The following is a 16,906-nucleotide window of genomic DNA, read 5'->3' as shown; positions in this document are numbered from 1 at the left end:
CCAATAACACCCACCTCTGACCATTGCAACCTGGCCAATAACACCCACCTCTGACTATTGCAACCTCGCCATTAAATGATGGTTTCTATGTAAAAAATGTATATTCGCTCAACAGTCATTACAGTTTCCATCTATGGACAATAATAAATTAAAACATTAAACTGACAATTTCAGAAAGAATGCCAAACTGAAGTAATATTATCCTGTCTTGGAATTACACTAGTGACACTTGTTTTTATCATAGCTATTTTACCAAGTAAGCCACATGTCCCAATTCCGAAAGGCAGAACCATGCAAACAATCTAACATGTTTTTGTTATTGCCCAATTTTTAATCTAGACTTTATATCAAATATTGAAACCAACATCTATGAGATGATGATTCCAGAATCTTCATCAGGTTCAATTCATACAATCATTGAATTTTTTTAGGAGCTGCAATATATTGTTATAATTCATTGAAAATAATCCATTTGGGCTGGCCCTACCAGAGAGTATTCATTTAGTGCTGTGGTTAAACTATTTTATAATGATCTTAGCTATGAAGATCTTGTAACGAAGGGTTCATTCACTGGATTCTACTGAAGTTCTGAGCACATTTAGACGAGGTTTCTCAGTACTGATATTCGATGATCATATAGGAGGATAGATGTGAGCGAGGCAAGAGAGCGTGCTAGAAATAGGAATGAATGGCGAGCGATTGTGACGCAGTTCCGGTAGGCCCTGCTGCTTCCTCCGGTGCCTTAGATGACTGCAGAGGTAGCAGCAGTAGGGGATTCAGCATTATGAAGCTTCATCTGTGGTGGATAATGTGGTAGGGTGGGCTGTGACACCCTAGCAGTACCAGCTAAACTCGGTTGAGTCCCTTGTTAGGCTGGGAGGAACGTAGAGAGTAGAGGTCCCCTTTTTGTTTTTGTTTCTTTGTTGATGTCGGCTACCCCCCAAAATTGGGGGAAGTGCCTTGGTATATGTATGTATGTATGATAATCATCATTTCTATTATTTTTAGTACTATAGTAATAGTAGTAGTAGTTTTGAAAAAAAAAATTCTTGGTATTCTGTTGGGAAAGGACATTGTTTAGGTTATTGATAATACTGTACAGTAAGAAAGAAAAAGCACAAACTTAGTCAAAATAGTAGTTCTTATAGCTTGATTCAGAGATTAAAGTATTATCTATAGTTTTAAAAAAAATTTCAAAGTTTGATTACACCCAAAGTATAAAGAGAGAAAATATTTATTTGGAATAGATATATATATTGTACTTTAAAGGCAGTTATAATTATAATATATAATTCTTGGACTTACTACTTTGAAAGACTAAAAATTAATTTGTAAAAGGATATGGAAAAGCATTCTTTTGACATTAAAACAATAGAGGTATTCACAATACTAAGTCTCCAGAGCTCAAAGGGCTATTATTTTGTATTGCTTCAATGTCTACTAAAAACATTCTTCTTTCCACATTAAAAAGGGTACTTGGATATACACAGACTCCAAAACATTTTAAAATTCGTTCATAAATCGTCGAGGTATGAGCCTTAAAGAATAGCCAATTTTCCAACATATTTTTCTTGTGATTTTGATTTTTCCGCTCGACCCCTAGAGATCCTTAGTACTCTGAATGCCTCAATTGATAAACAGTGAGATAAAAGCTCAAGATTGTGTGTGTGTGCATGAGGACTTGCAGTTGAGCTCTCAGTCATGACAGTGGAAGGTAAAATTTAAGGGTAAGATGTTTACTGTTGATAAAATCCTATAGGTGACTACCTCCCATTCCTTTACCGATGTACGTCATACACTTTAAAAGAAATACTGTACGGTCATATACTTATAAAACATTTTCTCCAGTCATGAATGTTTTCTGACTGCAGAGAGTGGACGTTAAGCTGTTCCATGTCTTTTTGTTTTATATGTTGTAGAGGAGAATTTTTTTTTTTTAATCAAGATTTTTTCTTAGCTTGAAAAAGGATGACAATATTTGAAGTGGTCCAGTTTAGCCATTTGGTAAGATAAATCTAATATATTGTATGGGAAAGACAAGAAATTTTAGAGGTATGATATATTGTATGGGAAAGACAAGAAATTTTAGAGGTACGTTTGATTTGGCCCAATTTTGCGTAGGTGTTCTCCAATTGCTGCTTAGGTGTTTCCATGTGATGCCATTGGTCTGGACTGTATGGTGGATGGGTATACAGTACTTTAAGTTGATAGTAGAATACTGCAATAGCTTTAAAAAGAAATGTTTGCAGTTCTCTGTACAAAGTAATTGTTATACGCATAAAGTATTATTTTTACAGCCATAGTAAGGTATTAGGATCGTGGCAAGAGTGTGTTTAGATTGGTTGTTCAAGATTGTAATTGGAAACTAATTGTTTAGCATCAACCTTGATGTTTTATTAAAAGCAGTCCAGTTTTCTGCTAACATGCTTGTTGCGTAGAATTTTTGAGGAAAAAATATTTATCAATTCAGAAGCAGTGCTTTGCAGTATATGAGAAATCAAGGTCTATTCAGTTTTCTAAAAATGTATTTTAGATATACTGGGCTTTGATATCGGGTCATTGCTTATACTCAGTATTGTTAGAAACGTTTATATTTTATTAATTGCTCGAAATAACCATTTAATTTTGTATAGTGAATTTTGTCCACTCTTCATTGTTCGTGCAGAGTTCATCATTCCATCTTAATCATATGAGTGAAGATATGAAAAAAATGATAGGTTGAATCATGCGTCAGTTATTTGACCCTGTGTAATGTGTATGTCATTACATGTTTTACCCATTGGTTTGGATAAGTTGTAAATTTTGTACAGAATCTCCACAGGTAGAAAACTTTGTTAACCCTTTTACCCCCGGGGTATTTGGAAATTTCCAACCCTTAACCCCCAAGGGGTTATTTTTTTCCCAGCACATTTTGCAGTATATTTTTTTTAAATTGCTCTAACAACCTTAATTTTTGTCATAGAGAGGTCAGGTTGGTCTCATTCTCTTGGAAAATGCCTGAATTTTCTCAAAAAATTATCAAAAAATATGAAAAACAATTTTTATAGCATTTTTTTGCAAGGACGTACCGATATGTCCATGGGGGTAAAGGGATGGGTTTTGTGAAACGTACCAGTACGTCCTTTGGGGGTAAAAGGGTTAACATGACTACAGAATATTCACTTTTATGAATACTGTTCAGAGTATTATATATGCTTTGTTTATTTTTTTTTTTCTATTAGCTTATTTATTTGATATTGAAGAAATCCTTTCCCAACAAGGAAAAGATCAATGCGACTTGTATCTTGCATGGAGCACATTTTGTGTGCATGTTTTCCCATCGAATCTTCACTAACTCTCAGATGTTTATTCAGGTGAATTATACTTTTTATGTCTCATATCAAGATGTACTTAAGTCTATAAAATGTGAATTCATAGCTATTTAACACAGCTTGTTAAATCCCCCCAGAAAAGGCTGTGCCAATATGTTAGAGATTTTAATAATAATATAAGTTAAGTTTAGTCTACTTGAGGATAATCTCTTTAAGGGTTTTAAGCTCACAAACCTTAAAATATAATTGAAAATATATTGTACCCATAAATCTGAGGTTTTTCAATAGTGATGAAAATTCATCAGTTTCCTATCAACATATTTATATTTGTGATTGGGTTTTCAGAGCTACTGAATGCAGTTTGATAAGATCTCATTTCAGGTGTAAAGTGCTTTTTCACTCTTTGAATTACATAGTGTTTAGTTTGGGGTGCTCTGTACACCATTCAAGTTACTTGTTGAGGTTAGTTTTAGTTGTTGTACTTTGTGATCAGCTAATGGAGTAATGGGATGTTAACAATAAGAAAAATTTAATTTAAAGGACTAAAGTAGCAGCTGTTAGGAAAACTTGTAGACTTGAGTGATTTGTTTACTAGTGACTTTTCATCTTTGAGCTAAAGTAATCAGACCATTTGGTTTTACTTGAAGTGAATTTTGTTCCTATACTGTATTTGTAATTTTTAAAATTTATTTCAGGGGCTAAACATGAATTTTCACAGTAGTTAAATACCTGAAGGAGCACATTAAGATTTCATCAAAACTCAGTCTTGTTCATGTAAAGAGTATCACTTGCCTACCTTCCTTGGTTTTAAGCTTTGTTCCTATTAGTTCACGAGGCAAAGGATGGTTGGAAACCTCCTCCTTAAGAAGGTTTGTATCTATTAAACATATTACTTTTTTTTTAGTAAACTTTATTTTATACTAAGTACAAATCATTGCCTTTATGTACAGAACTTGCCATTTACCTTTTTGAGGAATTGAGCTCTTAATTTTGGGAGATCGCAAGGTATGAATATATTACTCAGCCTACTTTCAGATTTCTATTTTCTTAATAAGTTGGAGCACCCTTTAAAAGCCATATACCTAGTTCCTTATACGGTGTATCTGTTGATAACATCTCTCATCAACTAATTTTTCCTCGGCTCATATTTTTGTGATATGTATAACCTTATCGCTTTACCAAATTTCACCCAGCAGAAAGCACAAAGATGAGGATCCAGTGCAGGCTTGCTCATAAAGCGGCCACATTTACCAAGTTTACTGGTACACACTAGTATTTCTGTACATGAAGTATCTATCACGAACAGCGAAGATAGATAAAGAAGTTAACAGCCAGATGTTGCAGAAAGAAATACGTCAGTCCAGCGTATGGACAAAATCATGGCCATTTCGCTGCCGACTGTCGGGTGGATGGGCATACCCTCCACCTGTCAGTAACTACTAATGTACTACCTAGTTAAAAGCTTAAGGGCTGGTCTAGCTGACCTAAAATCTTATTTCTATTAAGGGACGATGATTTAAGTATTCGTATAGGAACAAATACCGGTATATAATGAAACCTATATGGAAAGAATGCAGGTTGATACTAAAACAATTTATGAGAATGTGTGATGCACAAAGATACTCATCTCAAAGCTACAGTTTTTTTGCTTATTATTGGTTAAGTTTTTAAACTAAATCAAAGAAAACCTCGGCATGTGAATGATCATAGCAAAGGCTTGCAAGGTATTGGAAGAAAAATCCAAATGAACTGTATACTATATATTTTTATCTATAACATTGGAATAAATGTAAATCAAGTGGACGCCTTCAACTTGCATACGAAACCATCAACACCTGCAGCATATACATCCCCATTTTCACAGACAGCTATGCCATTAGGAACTCCTGGTATGGAACATCTTCCAGTCTCCTTCATTGTGGTGAGGTCCCAGAGCCTAAGCTCAGCATCCCATCCTCCTGTCACAAGCATCGTTCCATGGCCACCTACCGCTGTGATAATCATCTCGGGACCCTGGTTAAGAAAAAAAATGAAACTGCATCATGTGCTGGTAGAGCAATTTATTTGTTCATTCGAACCTATAAATCACAAATGGCTCTCTGACCACTCCATCTCAGTGGTTCTAGAAAGAAAGTTCTCATTGTGCATGATCTAACTTCACTCCATCTACCCATAATGACAGGTTTTTTCTAACATGCTTATCTTTACAGAAGCTTTTCATTTGCTCTCCTGAGATGAGTACCTTTCGCCCATGGTGTTATGAAGTTACATTTTCCAGCACTTTTCACAATTAATTCCTGGCCATTCTAAATAATTCTAGCATTGTGATCTTTTTTTTCAGTAACTGCTTTCATAATGAACTTCAAAGTCTGTCTCATTGCTTCAATATTTTGGTATTGTTTTTACTAGCAGTACCAGCTGAACTCGGTTGAGTCCCTTGTTAGGCTGGGAGGAACGTAGAGAGTAGAGGTCCCCTTTTTTTGTTTTGTTTCATTTGTTGATGTCGGCTACCCCCCAAAATTGGGGGAAGTGCCTAGGTATATGTGTATGTATAATGGAACTTTTTTGATGCTACTACAATATTACAAGCTCTTTAGTGTGTTTCTGATAAGGCTTCACACTTTCCAACATGAATACAACCTTAAATCCTTTTAATTCAAAGCATTACCTGATACAAGCTAGAATAATTGTTAAATTGTAATAATGTAGTGGGTTAACAATAGGACCCACTTATGCCTTCGGCCTTATTAAGTGAGGACATGCAGCACTGCTCTCCATATCTGTTAGTCGTTGGATCTTTTCCTTCTTTAACATGATATGTTGGACATCACGATGGATGATCGTAAGCCAATGCAAAAGTTTCCTGGTATAGAAGGTAAAGCTTATGAGAAGTTTACGATAGAAATGCCAGTCAATCCCCAGTCTTCGTACATATTATAGGGGATACTCCTATGTCTAATATTCCCCTTATGATATGTGCAGGCTGTGGTGTCTTGCACAGTGGAGAAAGGTTGGGCAGGCCAAGAAGTAGTCACCGGCTTAGGAAGTAAGTGTAAAAGAAAGGATAACTTTGATAGTCACTCGGTTCCCTCTGATTTCATACCAATTTTTCAAACCTTGAAGCCTCTGTTGGTAGTGAAGAAGGTTTAATCTCGCAAGGGGAAAAAGCAAGCTCGCTCATTTTCTCTATCAGTTCTAGCTCTTCTTTCTCCTCCCCTTTCCATTTTGAGGCATCTTCTTTCCAAGAGAATGCTTATTGCAAGAAATCCTGCCTGTTTTCTAGTGAATGCCTATCTCCCTCTGGAGTAGGTGACGGCACTAACTCTATTAACTGGTACCTCTGGGGTCTATTTACTTGATTTTGGGCCTGGCTACCGGTCACCAGCCCTTATTCTAAGAGTGGTGACACTAGGTCAGGCGAAAGGGGTTTGTAAGTGGCCACCATCACCCTTCTTGTCTCATGGGTCTTTGGACAAACAAAGAGGGGATGGCACATGAGTAACTGGTCACTGCAGTGTGATGCTCCTAAGCACCAAAAGGCTTCTGTCTCGGTCCGAAGCAATTGTGTCAGAGATTGTTCAGTTGACAGGGATCGGGACCACTTGCAGTCTCCTCCCAAGTCTAATTTTAGGGAGTAAGGTCTGGGCTCAGCCCTTATACCATACCAGTCCTACTCCAGGGATCACGGACAGTCTCCAGGGAGGTCTGATGAGTCCTACTGGAAAATAACACAACATGGGAGTTGTAAGACTCGTAGTAGGACAAAGCCTTGCCCTTAAGTGCAGAGAACCCCAAGTTGGAGAGGCAATTTTTGAAGGTCGATATAAAAAAGCATAGGACTTTGAACTAGAAGACCTCTCCTCCAAAGACATAGCGAAGGAATTTCCTGAATGACCAATGTAATGGTTATGGAAATATGCTTCTCTCAGATCCAGAGAGAGCATAAAATGGTTCCTCGTGATGGCAATACACTGCTCACCCTCTCCATCTTTAACAGTCTATAATGCAAACTAATTCAGGGCAAAGAACTCGATGACCAGTCCCCACTTCCCAATTGACTTTCCCACGAGGAACAGGCGACTGTAAAAGCCTGGAGATCTGTCCCATATTAGCTAGAATATACCTTCGTCCACCATCTGCCTCACTTCTGATTGAAGGGTGAGGCACTTTTTCCCAGGTGGGGTGTTATAACCACGTTGTCAGAGTCCAAGTGAGGGAAGGGTGAGAGCCATTGAACAGGACGCTGTATCTATCCCAAAGAACATCTACCTTCCAATCCTCTGCAACATAATATTGCCACCTGACCCTTTGGCCTGACAGGCAAACCACAATCGTGGCAATAACAGGAGGGGACTGCCTTGCCTAGTGTTCTCTGACTCCTGCTCCTTCCACTTCTGGATTGTTCATAATGGAGTCGAAAGGGCTGAATGGAATCCATAGGTCTTCAGGAGGAAGAGCAGCCAGAGTAGTGGACCTAGCCCTGAAGGTCATAGAGAATTTCTTCAGGGGCAGACTTCAGCGGAGTTCAAATCTTTGCCTTCAGGGTTGGTCTCGGTCCCTATGGAAAAGGGAGTCTTAGCTCATCTTCCTCCATTTTTCCAACAGTCTTTCTACTTTGAGAAGAAAGAGCGCTGGGCTCTGACTGATTGGAGTGTTTCTTGGTACCAGTGCTTCCCATTGTTCAATCTCCCTTACAAAATTAGTTGCTTCTACATCCCTCCATTAAGAACCTAGTTAGTCCAATGGTTAAGTAACTTGACTAATGGGCTGAAAAGGTGATTGTTTTCGCTCAAATAAGAACTTTGTAAACCTATTCTTATTTTCAGAATTTGACAAATCCTGAGAAGAGGCAAAATAAACCACTATTCATGTCCATGTCACCTGGAGGCTTGCCATGGCAGCAGTTTCCATTTTGGCAGATTTGGATGCCAAAAAGATCATGGTGTGACTCTAGCCTGTCTCCTAATGTCCCCAGTATTTGGGTTATCTCAATCATTTATTGGTAGAGATGAAGGATGGCCTTTCCTTCCACGACATAAAATTTCCTCTGCCTACTTGGAGAGTGCCAGAGGTAAAATGCTACTGGAGTGGCCTGTACACAAGTTACTCCCAGCCAGAGATCTGTACATCTACGCTATTTATGGCTTGCCTGCCCAGTTCTGATGAGGAAAGTTCCAGTGCAGCACCTAAAAGACAATCAATAGAGGTCTTTCCTACTCACTGGAGCTCTGGTTGCCTCTTCCAAATGTTGACCCATCTGATGAGTGCCAGTACCTTCAGGAAAGTTGATGTCGGTCCCTGGGTTTTCTGCCCCTGCGGGGGCATGACCTGAATCAGCTGCAGAACGATCAATTGTATCCAAGGAATCATTTACTCCACAGGAGGGGAGAAGAGTTAACCTGATTTGAAGGATGTTGTTGAGGTTCTGATTGCTTCCTGTCAGGTCCCAGTACTGAATCTGGATGGTATTCTGATGAAATTTACTCAGTTGCTATCCTTTGCATCCTTAGAGGTGCTCTCCGTTTCCACCCCAGTTTTGGGTGACAGAGCGAATGCCTGTACATTGCCTCTAAAAGGCTCCCGCAGTCATGTTAGTAAAATCTACAGACAGATCCATCCTTATACTGTGTGCCCTTAGCAGATGAGGAATCCCTACAATAGGTTCGTAGAGACCTTGCGATTATCCTCTTTTCCTGCAAGGATGAGTCCTTCCTCTTTATTGGAGACGAGTGTTTTTCTTGATTACTTGAGGAATACTTCAGAGAGAGAGTTCTTGAAAGTTTGTGGTGCCTTAGTAGTTTCTCTCCTCTGTTGGGGTAATAACTCACTTGTGTATACTGTAACTGTCGACCTCTTGATTGTCTGTCTTTTCTTTATGGCAAACGTACACTCTCAGAAGGGGAGCGTAAGAGTGATTTTACTTTGAAATGACAGTGTGAGCTAGAAGGGGATCGATCAAGTGATGAATAACTTTACACTTGACTTTCTATGCACACCCACACACAAGGAATACTCTCTTTTAAATCGCATGCTGAATGGTGAGCACGCGCACACACGTAAGTGCACACTAATAGATGAACATTTTCCAATAGCAGAATGTGTGCAAACTGTTGAGCAAGCATAAATTGGCGAAGGTAATCAGTTGTAGACAGGTGTATGTTATTGCTAACCAATAAGTGCTCATTAATAATAGAGCATGTACGCACAAACGAGTGTGTACAAACAGGAGTGTGCAAACAATAACGAGTTTTAGAACAGCTGAGTTTTGTGACAACAGAAGAGCCCGCAGGAACAGGATAATGCACTACTGTACAATAAACACCAAATTGTATAATTATTTGCCGCCCCCCTCCCTTGGAATTGTTCATTTCAAGTAGTATTATGAAAGTAATAACCAAGTAAAAATTCATATTTCATATACTGTACTAAAGACTGTAAATGGAAGAATATGACGCAGGGATCCCTAAAATCAATAAATTGCTGGAAAATCTAATCAACCAACTTTATATATATCAGAATTTGAAAATTAGTAACAATTTTCTTACCTTAAGTTGTCCTTTAAGAGCAAAATGAGACGCCTTATTATTTTCTCGAACTTCCAAACTCAATCCAGAGGTATCGGGAAACACGAGCAAGTCATTAGTTGCGTGGATTGGTGCACGCCCTTCGAGTGACTGCACATGGAAATATTTATTGTCTTCACCTGGCAAAATAAGTTTTAAAATAGTTTATCATATTTTTTAAGTCAAAGTTATGAAATATTAAGTCTTCCCCCAACCTTAACATTCCTGACTACTGTATTTATGTTTGTATTGTATAAAATTCAAACAAATATGGCACGTAAAAATAAATTCCTGCAATTAATAATATTTACTTAATATATTAAGTCTTTAAAACAATGTCAGTTTTTCTTAACTTAAAAATGATGCGTGTGTGATGGCCAACAAAAACATTATATTTATCAACATACTTTAATTTTTTCTCCAATAAACTTGCTTTTATTGTAAGCCTAACTGCACCTCTGTATTGAATTGTCTACCTAGCTTCAGCACTAGTTTGCAGTTTCCAAATGCCACGAATCCTAATCAGTTCAAGGTAGAGGTAACATTCATCTCTTGAAAAACTCATATAATGAAGAACAGAGGCTGGAGGGAGGTTCCATAGCTAAACAGAAAAAGTAAAAGTATACCAGAAAAAAATGGAGCTAATTGATAAAATCATTGATTTGTAGGGCCTGCAATTAGCAAACTTAAAAGGATTAAATCAGGCTATATACAACCTACCTTAGAGGTGAAGAGACAGAATAAGGAACATTATATTTGCCTTGCCTATAATATACAATGCCCAGTGTATGTGTGTGTATGTAAACGTATGATTCTATACACTTAACAAAAAACACCTATGGTAAGTAAGAAAAAAAAAATTTTTGTACTACTAGCTGAAATATGGAAGTTCTGAAGGAACGTCTTACATAAAAATTGTTTAATATACCACCTACATAAATCACTAGTGGTGCTTTTCAAAAATTTCAGATGTAAATTAGTTTGTGCGTATTTGGCCTTATGACAAAATACTCAAGGTAAAGTTACGAGTTTAATTTATTCAAGCAGTGAGCTCATAACCTAAAAGACTCGGATCTTAAATTAATTTTTCCTATTAGAAATATGAAAAGTATGGACATTCTTAAAGGGAAGGTTATTTGTAATTCACAAATTAAAAGAAGCAGATTTAATTTCAAAGCTTAGCAACAGATGGGAAATACTGCATGTCACTGAACAGTAAATCCAAGTATAAACTCCACAGACAGGGTAAATGTGGAAAAAAACATAATTTTAATAAGAAAATTTCTTATTTCTATACAGTACTGTACACACCTGATGTTCAGATTGCTTTCATCTCCAAAAACTAGGTATATTGACTTAACCTCTTATAATTACTCTTTTTCTAATTCCTTCCTTTATTCTCTGCCATATGCATGTCAAACTGATCCTTTGCAAATCTAAAAGAGAGTATTAAATTAATTCCAAAACTTTTCCATACACAGAAGTAGCTGAACTACCACTTTGTGGAACTAAACCTTTAGGTCCTTCCTCAGACTTGATATCAATTTGCTGTGTGACCTTATCACTGAACTCTTTAATTAGAAGCCAAATACCATTTTAGGAAAAAATACCTAAGAAAGTTTAAATTTATACGACTTTTACTCTCAATATTTACAGAACAGTATCATTTTTGTTGTTATACAACATATATATATCTCTCTAATGTATCACCGCCTATCCTCCCGCAAAAGGGTTTGAATCCTTAGCTGATCAAGAAGCTCTTATAAAAAAATGACATGAATTGTCCAATCGAGTTTTGGATTATGTATGATCCATCTTTCGGAATAGAAGCTTTCTTGCGGGAGAGAAGTTTTAACACTAAATGGAAACTTGAATTACTAGCCATACTTTAATCTGGGATAACAATTTATAAATCTTACCTAAAACAAACTACGGTATGTACCCTATGCAACTCATTTAGAGATCTTTAAATAATTTTTCTCAATGACTAAAAGCAGATATTCCTCCTCTACATCTTCATGTGCCCTGCACATGGTAATAAAAGTGTTATATGGCACTAACAGATCCAGACTACCTCTCAGCACATAGTTGCCTAAAAAAAATCACTAGAAATTTGGCAGTGCAATGGTTTTGCAGCAGAAGCTTCTAAAATAAATAAAGATTTTAAGGTTCTCAGAGGACCTCAAATCTGGGATTTGCCTTGTACCATCAAAACCCTTACTGAATGGTGCACTAGAATTACTAACTACCACTTGAGTAGCAAGGGTAGGGTTTGAAGCAGGGGAGGTTAGGCCTGGAAAATTGCCCTTAATCAAAGACTCATCAGTATTCTGAGCTTCCACAAAAGAAGCTAGTAATGTTAAATTCTTTATAAGATCATGACTATCAAACCTAAACTTGTTAGTGTTTATGGTAATGACTTGTTTAATCCTTTTGTATATACTGTTATTTTAAAAGTATTTTGTAAATAACCAATATACTGTATTGTAACATTAGTTATATGATAATTTATCTTTTGTTTACCAGTGTACATAGAGACACTATGAGAATAAGAATAAGGTAATATATTGTTCACCAAAGAAAATAAACAGTTAGGACGTTATCAAAGTCAAAGGGTGGAATGGCATTATTGTCATCAGTACTTTTACTGTATAATAAATAGCCTAGTTTCCTACGGATTTCCCTTGAGCTACAAGTAAACTTTCTTTTATGCTTTTACCTATAATCTAATTAGCAACCATGAAACATACTTTCCAAAGAGGAACAACAAGGCCTTTGCACTCCTTACAAGATTCCCTAAATTAAAAAAATATTCCCTGGAAAAATACACAAAGAGAATGCAGATCAAGTCGCCTAAAAATAATTCATAACAACAGCACGGTAATTGCCTTCAAATCCGTATGAAGACATCTATAAACCACCAAAGTAAGTACAAAACTAGCAAAAATCCTGATAACCCAGAGTGGATGTCTTGTTATTACCAAGTTGATATTTAGACTGAAGAACGATACGACATGCGCACTCTGCAGCATGTTGGACACTGGTACTGTATGTCTCATTGCATTAGTATATTGGAAGGAAAGCAAACATGAAACCTCCTCATTTTAAGGGGGTAACGTCGACATACCAAACTTACGGAGACAAAAACAACATGGATATCAGGCAAGGTTCTGAAATACTGTAATGTAATACTGTATGTAGTCAAATCCTTTATTGTGACAATTCAGATTATGAATATATTGCTCATGGATAATAAGCTATGAAAACTAGGAGAGAATTTTTTATCTAAATTATTTGCCCTACGGCTACGTCATATCTTAAGCTATTACTATAATCTCAATTAATAGAGATCAAAAGATAATTGTTTTTTTATGATGCTAATAATGTTCTTGTTCTTTTAATCTATGTAACATCTATGGAAGTAATGTTCAAGTAGCCTATAATATGATTTCAATATGTGGACTTTAGGAGGAAGTGCCATCAATGCATCTTACATGGCATACTTCAGGCATTACTTGATGGTCTTTGCAGCGTTCCTTCAGCCCCTAGCTGCAGTTGCTTTATATCATATCATTCTCCTTTACCTCTGTTTCCACTCCCTTCCTTCTTGATTACCAAGCTCTAAACTTTTACTTTATAGCGCAATTATCAGGGTTTTCCCTGTTGCACTTGGGTGGTGAATGGCCTTACAGGCCCCAACACTGCATTACAGAGCCCAAATTCATGAATTGAATCCTATTCACTCCTTAAAGGGGAAGGTATAATGAAAAAGAAAAGAACCATTCTTCTAAACTGGACCAAGTCAAAGAGAAAGCCACCTACCTTAATTCCTTGACTTACATTACGTAGTAACAAATAGGCAGCAACAAATAATTTTAATATAAATTCCTATTTTTTATCTTACCTTTGACTTGAGTAATGGTAATTCCTCTATCCCGAACGGTGTACAGAAGATCCTCTTTGGCATACATACTCCATACTTCCTCCACTACATTGTACGAGACGGTTGAGTCACCAGCAGGAGTGTATCCACGAACCTGATAATAAGTGATAATCCATTACATCTGTTATTAATCACTATTTTTCTGTTGATTAATTTCATCCGGTGGGAGAAGAGGGTATGAATACAAGTACATGACTGCAAGTGCAATTGATATTACAATTATAAATATATCAGTCTGCTTTGAAGCCATAATGATCCTTATTATTTTTATTATAAATATTTAGAATACCTGTACTGTACAATTAATAACGATTTTATTTTCAACAAGAAATAAACACATTTAGCAGTTGACCATAACAAGGAGAACAAACTTCCTAAGATATATTTCTACATTTATACTATAAAGTAATTTCAGGTTCCTATATGAACACTATATACACAAAACTAATACATTCTCATTTCATGCATCTACATACATCCACAGCGCATGAAAGCCCTATACAGTACAAAATTAACCATATTATCCATGAGCAGTAAAATGACCATAGTATTAGTTGCTTTATAATATTAGTTTCATCAGCAGTGTTTCAAAATCCCTACGCACAAGGCTCCATTTATACTGTAAGCTACATACATTGCACATCCTAGATAGCAAAGCCCTTTATCCTACTGTCCTTCATGACTTCAGTCCAACTCTTTCTTCTTACCACCAGGTACTTCTGAGTTATCGACTTTTTTCCCCTAAACTTTTGACATTCATTTCTTCCACAAGATAAAGATACTCTACCTCAAAATACTCTGATCCACTCTTCTGCCTACACTATTTTTTCTAGCACTTGCATTTCTTCACATTTTTCACCCCATCAATTCTTACATCACACCCTGTGCATAAAATTGATCTCAGTCATTAATATTACAGCCCTATAATTCTTACTGACAGCTTCACTTTTATTAAAATGGTATAAATACTCTTTCCACACATTCCTTCAGAATATTTACCTAATTCAGGCATACCTCACAAACCCCTGATAACCTCTCCATTACAATCGCCAATATACTGTAGCATCTCTCTTGTAAGCCGATATTGAGTACTCACACATACCTGTTCACCTCGCCTACCTTCTCTATGCTACTACCATTATTGATTATGATTATTATAATGCAACTATACTACCCATAGATCATCATTATGCAATGAGTTTGTACATTATTTTCCTTAAAATTATTTAGCCATAAAAACATTTTCGTCTTTGTTTCCTTACCAATCCCTTTTCATCCCCAGCGTAAATCAATTTCCCGTCGGTGCAGAATTTGCGAACAGCCTCCTCGTGTCCTTCAATTGTCTTTTTCAGCTCGAAGGTATTGATATCCCAAACTTTGATTTTTGTGTCTATGCTGCCCGTGAAGAGTGTGTCGCCGAAGGCAAAGACGTCGTACACGGCGTAGTCGTGAGCGGTGAAATCCTTGATGAGCTTGAGGTCTCTGTCAAACACCTAAATGTAACAAGTGATTATTATTATTATTATTATTATTATTATTATGTACAGTTGTCGCTGGCACACCTTGCTTCAAAGAAGTACAAGCTCTCACACGCTTACTTCAAGGCGACTAACCAAACTAATAGTGTCGGTAAAGATGACAGGGGTGGTAATCGAGGCTAAATGCAGGAACTCACCGCACAGTAAGGGTGTGCTGGGTGCTATTCTTTAGAGAGAGGTGTACCGGGAATTCCAGTGTCCAACTGTACAAACTATATTAAAATATATATATATATATATATATATATATATATATATATATACATATATATATATATATATATATATATATATATATATATATATATTTCTACATAATTAATTGATAATTTGCTGAAAAAGAATTATTATTCAAAACATGAACCTATTTATACATAATAAGCTCAAATCTGTATCAAATTGAAAGCAAGATTCCACAGGCGAATGACCATATGTGAAGTGAATGAAAATGATAGAATGTTAAATAAATTAGAACTTTGTAGTTGTAGTTTTTGCCATTATCATCATTGCTTCATTCATAACTTTGAATTTTTCAATATTAAACTTACCCGATAATCATGTAGCTGTCAACTCCGTTGCCCGACAGAATTCTATGGAGGGATACGCCAGCTATCACAATACTAGAAGGGGGTGTACTTACCAGCGCCACCTGTGGCCAGGTACTCAATCATTTGTTGTTGACACCTCCTCAATTATTCCTCTGTCGTGCTTCCGGCTAGACGTTCTGGGATACGCTCATGGTCTTCGAGTTTATTCATGGATATTTGGTGAAGTATTCTCTTAGATTAACGGCTGTCGCATACTGGAATCCTTTTTATATTAGCTAGTTAGCTTTTATATAAATACTGATTAACGGTTAATGAATTTTTGCTTGTTTTTGGATCACCCTTTGACTTACTCTTTGAAACAAGATGTCTGACGTTTCGCAAGCTCCCTCCCATAGACGATGTAGGTCTTGCAATAGGCGTATTCCGAAGGTCTCGGTAGATCCTCACACCGCTTGTTCTGACTGTAGGGACAGGCCCTGTCTATTAGAAAATCGGTGTGAGGAGTGCGCCGGACTTTCGGAATTGGATTTTGTACGTCTTTTAAAATATTCATCCAAGTTAGAGAGAACTAGAGTTAGGAGAAGTTCTTCTCACTCTTCTATGTTTTCCTCACCTCATGATCCCCTACCTTTTCCTACCCCTGTAGTGGCTACCCCCGAACCTACTGTGTGCCCTCCGCCTGATATGTCAACTGTTTTGCGTGCTATTCAGGCTTTAGGAGATAAAGTAGAATCAGTGGTAAGTGACCATAAGTCTCTGATGGCCGAGGTTAAAGAACTGAAGGTCAAGAGTGCAGTGGGTGGAAATAGTGCCAGTGCTGTGACGAGTGCTAGTGTCTGTGCAGTGCCAAGTGCTAGTGGTGCCAGTGTGGTGCGTGAGGATTTTTCTGTGCGAGCCAGTCGTTCTCCCAGTCCGGGACCTCTTGCAAGCTCCCATGCCCAGGGGAGAAGCAATGTCGAAGGGCTTAAGGGTTCGACAGGCCTTGTTAGGCGCACAGAATTAT

The 16,906-nt window shown here is 37.1% G+C and overlaps 1 protein-coding gene across 3 annotated transcripts in view; it reads right to left on the bottom strand.

Moving 5' to 3' along the window:
* Positions 1-5,056: 5,056 nt before the first annotated feature.
* Positions 5,057-16,906, bottom strand: part of LOC137617050 (myosin heavy chain kinase C) — a 47,426-nt gene continuing 35,576 nt past the window's right edge. For 2 of the 3 annotated variants that reach the window (XM_068346897.1, XM_068346898.1), the window contains exons 4-7: positions 15,080-15,310; positions 13,779-13,911; positions 9,857-10,014; positions 5,057-5,324 (exon numbers count right to left, since the gene is read on the bottom strand). In XM_068346897.1, coding sequence (XP_068202998.1) covers positions 5,106-5,324; positions 9,857-10,014; positions 13,779-13,911; positions 15,080-15,310 — 741 coding nt within the window. In that variant the 3' untranslated portion in view covers positions 5,057-5,105. The remainder of the gene's footprint in view (positions 5,325-9,856; positions 10,015-13,778; positions 13,912-15,079; positions 15,311-16,906) is intronic. The other variant, XM_068346900.1, reaches the window with a different exon arrangement.

This window comes from Palaemon carinicauda, chromosome 23 (genome assembly GCF_036898095.1).
Source record: "Palaemon carinicauda isolate YSFRI2023 chromosome 23, ASM3689809v2, whole genome shotgun sequence".
Taxonomy (NCBI): Eukaryota; Metazoa; Arthropoda; class Malacostraca; order Decapoda; family Palaemonidae; genus Palaemon; species Palaemon carinicauda.
This window is presented reverse-complemented; position numbering and strand designations above follow the sequence as displayed.